The 5,997-nt window shown below is 47.5% G+C and overlaps 1 protein-coding gene across 1 annotated transcript; it reads left to right on the top strand.

The window, feature by feature from the left end:
- Nucleotides 1-744: 744 nt before the first annotated feature.
- On the top strand, nt 745-4,891 carry dmrt2a (doublesex and mab-3 related transcription factor 2a). Its single transcript, XM_026188850.1, has 4 exons — nt 745-963; nt 1,502-1,895; nt 3,150-3,252; nt 3,527-4,891. The coding sequence occupies exons 2-4, from the start codon at nt 1,530-1,532 to the stop codon at nt 4,624-4,626; spliced, it is 1,569 nt and encodes a 522-aa protein (XP_026044635.1). The 5' UTR covers nt 745-963; nt 1,502-1,529; the 3' UTR covers nt 4,627-4,891.
- The last annotated feature ends 1,106 nt before the right edge of the window (nt 4,892-5,997 follow it).

Raw genomic sequence — 5,997 nt, 5'->3', positions numbered from 1 at the left:
AAAAGCAGCGAATAATAATAATCAGATGTATTAATATAATATTCAGATATTCTAAATAACGCGTCTGCTGGTCTGAGGCACATTTGGGCCTCCGTATCCTCCAGCTGCTGTTTTGTGTGGGGCTCCTCTTCATGCTGACACGGTGGGTTTTTCTCTCAGGTGTGATTGTTGTGAAAACACGGTAATCTTCCCCGGTTATCTGTGCCAGCTGCACGGACTGTAACAACCCGCAGGACACCTGTATCGCCCCGCCCACCCCCGTCTGTGGGCAGAGGCCCAGCAGAATAATGACGTCAGGAAGTGAATCCACCAGGTTCAATCTTTTTTCAATCTTTATAATATCATCTTCTCTTTTTAAAGGTTTACTTATCAATAAATGACAGTTTTCCTCATTTGCTCACTGAAAGTTACAGTTTTGGAAAATTCTGTTTCATTTGTTCGTTTTTTCAGCTGAAAACTAAAAAGCTCGATTTCCATGACGCGCAGAGGACAGTGAGCCAGGCCTGAAGCTCCGTTTCTGCTCACACGAACCTGAAATTAAACGCAGACATGCGACGTGATAAACTGTTGCGCTGGTTTCCTGGACGACTTTCTCTTTTTCACATCTTCCCACTTTCGGCCTGTCTTTCCTGGAAAGTGACCTCCTGAAGTAACCGCAGGGCGCGCGGTGCTTGTGGCCGACGCTCCGCCCGCCCCCTGCATAACTGCTCCTGCTCCTATTGGCTCTTTGCGTGTTTGTAAATGAGCCAATCAGAGGGCAGCCTGCTTCGGTTCATAGCGGTGTGGCTCCTTGTGTCCGAGTCAGAGGAAAGTTGGACGCGTCCCCGGCGCGTCTGCGTTTATCCGCTCAATTAACGGCTAATTACAAGCTTGAGTCTGGACCGTGTGTGTGTGAGTGTGTGTGTGAGTGTGGCGTTCATCACGGTGTTAACGACGTTGCCCCGCCCTGCTGGACTCCTGGAGGTAAAATTCATTCCGTTTTTTAAAAGTGTTTCTCGGCTCAGTCGCTCAGACGCAGATTAATTAAACCGGTTTAATTAAACTCTGTGAGCCAGCGTGACCCAAATATCCCGGGTTATGTGACAAACTCCTCTGAGATCCAGCAGACTGTTGGAGTTTTACTAGTTCTGGTTTTATTAAGGCCTCACTTTCTCTGATTACAAACTGTCGTGTTAAAATATTTCACAGCTGTAAATAAAAATAAATGTTCAGCCTTCTGAAAAACTTCAAACTGTTTTAAACTTAAAAAAAACGAACAACAGATTTATTATTATCTTTTTATTCTTGTAGATAATCTACTTACTAGACTAAAATATTTTTATTTTATTATTTTTTAAATAAGAAATGACAGACCTGAAAGTTTGGGATAATTCATGAAACTGTCCAGATGAGGAAATGGGAATATTTGGTGTGTTAAGTCTGACAAGCTGGTGATATTTACATATTTTAAGTGCCAGTTTTTCTCACCTGATCTAATCTAATAACTCGTATTCGTCTCCAGGTACAAACTGGCTTTAAATCCGGCAGACATGTCAGAGAACTCCGGGTGTGAGCTGGAGATCGACGTGGAGAGCCTGGAGACGGAGAGCGAAGAGCTGGCCGACTCCTCCGAGCGCCCCGGCTCTCCGCAGCTCGGCCACGCCGCCTCAGAGGACGACTGCCCCGGCACTAAGAGCCGCGACAGGGCGGGCCCCATGTGCGCGGGTGACCAGAGGAAACTGAGCCGCACGCCGAAGTGCGCCCGCTGCCGCAACCACGGCGTGGTGTCCTGCCTGAAGGGCCACAAGCGCTTCTGCCGCTGGAGGGACTGCCAGTGCGCCAACTGCCTGCTGGTGGTGGAGCGGCAGCGGGTGATGGCGGCGCAGGTGGCCCTGAGGAGGCAGCAGGCCACGGAGGTGAGACTGAGGGTGGTGTGTGGTGGAGGTGCTGTGCTGATGCGTTCAGGTGCTTCGCGCTAATAACGCAGGAAGGACTCACGTGTGTGATGAAGCGTCTCCGGTTAATCAGCTGCTTGCTTGGAAGTCTGAGCCTGGATCACTGCTGCCCTGCAGCTCAGGGTTTTCAGTGGAAAGTTCAGATGATCAGGACTGTTTGAAATCAGGCAGCTCAACATATTTATCTCCTCACACAGCAAGCTGTGGCACTTGGAGCCGCTACAGTGACCTGTGGCCTTTGACCCCTCAGTGTTAGTGAATCAGGCCTTGCTTCTGTGATCGCAGCTTCTGTTGTGCTGAAGTCCTTCTTTTGTAAACGGGGCAGTTTCTGCTTTTGTCTGTGGGAAAGTCGAGCGCTTCTTCGTGTTGTTTTTGATAACTGCGGCACATTTGCACACTGACCTTTGTGCTACAGTGGAAGAAAAAGAAAATCGCTGCGCTGATTCTTCCAAAGTTTTTATAAGAACCCGAAGCCTTCAGAAGCGCAGTCCGTGTTATTTTAAAGGCTCTGTGTTCGGGCTTGCAGCTGATCAGAGTAAAGCCGAGGCTCAGTGTTCAGCGTGAATGCAGTCGCTCAGCGTGCACTTTATATCGCTTTGTTAGCTTCACTGAACAAACACGAATATAAAGGCACATCCGAGGAGCCGTTGGAGGTTTTCGAGGTTCATTCAGCAAATGAGGAATATTTTGTTTTTCCCCCAAATAAAGGCTTAGGAAGAGAATTTGAATAAAAACACAAAATCACAGCTGTTCCATGTGTGTGTGAAAAATCTGCGCATATTTCTGTAAAAGAGCGAAACTGTTACGGCGCCAGCATTTTAAAGATGAGACCAGATGAATGTTTCCCAGTTTGTGTCATCAGCTGAGCTCCTGTTAAATGTCCAAGTTTATATCTTTAACAAACACTTTCTCTCATTTCTATTACTGCAAAAAAATAAAAACTAAATGTGTTAAATGTTAGATTGACTTGTTAGGCCTGCGTCTCCGTCCTGTTTAGGGCTGTTTCGAGGCCTTTTCAAGGCTGTAATAACACGAGAAATGTGTGTCGCTGCCCATATTTTAACTGGATTATTATTAAGAGGCTGGTTTTTATTATCCAAACATACATGGGACTTGGACCTCAGCTGTGAAAAATCAGTTATTTTAACAAGGATTAAGGTGAACACTCTGTCAGCGTCTTTTAAATATTTTTCTTTTGTTTCTCTAATTTCTCAGGATAAGAAAGGCATATCCGGGAAACCAATTCCTGCAGAGAGGAGGACGATATATCAGCGACACATCCGACCGTCCACCATGCTCGCCAAAAGCATCCTCGAAGGTACGGCTCAGACAAAAAGAAAAGCTCCTCTTCTGCCTCTCCTTCGCTCGAAGCGGGGCTTACATTTCTTTTTCCTTTAACACCAACGGGGCGATAAGGACGTGCTAACATCTGTAAGCAGTAAAATTCTGGCACGTGATACGCTAACTCGTTTAGCAGCATTACAAAGTATAAATAGCTAATTAGATTATTATCTATGTTGGGTGTCGTAATATAATTCCAAACACACTCGATGTCATAAAAGTTGAAGTAAATGTTTGATTTTCGATGACAGGATATCGCCCGGTGCAGTCTGATCCGTTCCTGGCAGCCAACCCGTCTCTTCCCCCTCCGCTGAGCGACCGCATGAGGAAGAGAAGGGCTTTTGCAGACAAGGAGCTGGAAACCATCATGCTGGAGCGGGAGTACAAAGAACGAGAGCTGATGGAGAACAACCAGGGGGCTCCAGGCTCTCTCCTCTTCCCCAACGGCTTGGTCCACCACTCGTCTGAGTACAACTCCTACAAGACGGCCTACTCGCCGGCAGCTCCGGTCGAGCCGCAGCCCAAAGAGCTGTGCAGCTTCCTCTCCCCTAACTGCCTGGATCTGGGCATGCAGTACCCCTCGACCCCGGGGAACGTCGAGCTCATCTCCTCCAACGTCAGCGTGGCGACCACCTACCGCCATTACCCGCTGCAGCCGTCGCGAGGTGGCTTCGTGATGTGGCCCCGCGGCGCAGCCAACCTGGGAGACGCTCTTCTGTACCAGCAGTGCCTGTTTAACGCCACGGCGGTGCAGAACATGAAGCCCGGTGCTGTGTGGGAGCCCAAAGCGATGCCCGCTGAGAGTCAGCCGCCAGAGCAGGAGGCCGCGCTCGCTGCTAAATTGGAGGGATCCCGAGCCGCTGCTCTGCAGGACTTATCAGACCCTCAGAGGCCCGACCCCAAACCTCCTGCTGTCACCCAGGGGGAGCAGAGGGAGTGCTCGGCCTTCTCTCCTCCTAAGAGGAGCTTTGGACAATCTTTCCCCAACCACCCTCATTCCCAAAACTCCAGCCAAGTCCTCAGCAAGTTAAGCAAGGACAGTGCTAAGCCTTCCATGAAACTCAACTCCTTTCACTCCCTCATCCAGCACTCGCTGAGTGAAAAAGCCAGCGGCGGGTCCGGGCCAGAGCTCAGAGCTCCGTACTGCAAGGAGCTGTTAGAGGAGGCGGCCCGCAAGTACAGGGAGAGCTCTGCCAAAGACTTTCAGGCGGTAAAACTCGCAGACAGGTACGCCAAAGACTTTCTGTCGAAGCCTGTAGGGACCAAGATGGCGCCCAGCGAGTCTCTGTCCTTCTCCGTGGAGGCCATCCTGAAACGGCCCACGCCCGCCATAAGTCGAGCATTCCATTAAAATCCACGAGGTGTCCTTTGTTGCACTATAAACACGAGGCTTGTCTCAGCCAGAGATCAGCTGCAGTTGTGGTTTTCGGGGTCAAATGTAAACGTGAGCACTGCATCGGAAAATAGACCAGTTTGAAATGATTGTTTTTTCAGTGTAATATTTATGTACAGTGTATAATATTTTACACGCGCATGTTTGAATAACTTTATTTGTGTCGAGTATTTAAACACGATGTCGATGTTTCCCTCACGTCAATAAACTTTATAAGACTGAACTTCCATAAAAAGTGTCCGATGTCATTTCATACTCGAGTTGTGACGGCTGGAAGTGCGAGCGGGTTGTTGTTTAGGTCAGAAGTTAGTCTGCACCGAGCGATGAACGACTGTGGCCGGACGCAGAAACACGAGGAACTTCAGTCCTCTGACGGAAACACACACAACCCTAATGTTTTTTTAATCATTTTTTTCATGTTGCACTATTAATAATTTAATATTTGGGCTTAGACTTAATACTTCATTTTGTAACACCTCGTTTGTTTCGTGCCCATTAAAAGCATAAATTCAGACGAGCTGTTCCTCGACTATAATCAGGGCTTCTTTAAGAAAAGGGAACTAGAGTTACAGACTCGTCCTGCAGACATTTTAACCTTACTTTTCCATAACGTGGTTAAAAACCTGTTTCCTTGACCTTTGCACTTTAGTCGTTTGCAGGGTCATTAAGTTTTTACAGTAACTCTGCGACAACTAAAATATGTTTCAAATGAATGTAGCGGACAATATCCCATCACTCCTGTAGAGCCTCAGTGAAAAACTAAGAAAAAGAAAATCCCAGGAATGTTTTTATCACTAGAGTTTTGCACAAAGACAAATTTCACAAGTAAACCACATAAATGAGGTGTGGATGTGACAGAGTGGATGTAGACTAAATATGCTCTTCAGGGGCTGAAACACGATATCGGCTCATAAATCTGCGAGCAGCATCATCTCATCCGTTCATGATGCATTTCTCCACTCATTCCTTTCCACTTACAGCCTCTCAGCGTGTGTGTGTGTGTGTGTGTGAGTTTGTGTGTGTGAGTGTGTGTGTGTGAGTGTGTGTGTTGAAAGGAAGCTCCAAACACGGGTTTCACATGAGCAGCAGAACTCTGATCCGTGCAATAATGAACAAGACAGGAGGTTAAAAAAAGTCACTAATCTCTTGTTTCTGGCACGGACGTTTCATCGGCATGAATCTGCAGCGAAACCACTCGCCTGCCTGATAAAAAGAAGCATTTTTCCTTTACTTTTCTCTTCTTTAAGCCTGCTGAGACGTCTCACGTAAAGCAGAGACTGTGGGCGTGTGATTGTCTTGAACAGCTTCCTCGTTGCTGCTGTAATTGGA

This window comes from Astatotilapia calliptera, chromosome 12 (assembly GCF_900246225.1).
Source record: "Astatotilapia calliptera chromosome 12, fAstCal1.2, whole genome shotgun sequence".
Lineage (NCBI taxonomy): Eukaryota > Metazoa > Chordata > Actinopteri > Cichliformes > Cichlidae > Astatotilapia > Astatotilapia calliptera.
Note: the sequence above shows the minus strand (reverse complement) of the source record. Positions and strands in the feature narration are given on the sequence as shown.

Bases quoted from the DNA above. Each gene is read 5' to 3' on its own strand.
- dmrt2a (XM_026188850.1), top strand. From the start codon at position 1,530: ATGTCAGAGAACTCCGGGTGTGAGCTGGAGATCGACGTGGAGAGCCTG. The intron at 1,896-3,149 runs GTGAGACTGAGG...CTAATTTCTCAG, and splicing joins GGAGGCAGCAGGCCACGGAG to GATAAGAAAGGCATATCCGG. The intron at 3,253-3,526 runs GTACGGCTCAGA...TTTCGATGACAG, and splicing joins CGCCAAAAGCATCCTCGAAG to GATATCGCCCGGTGCAGTCT.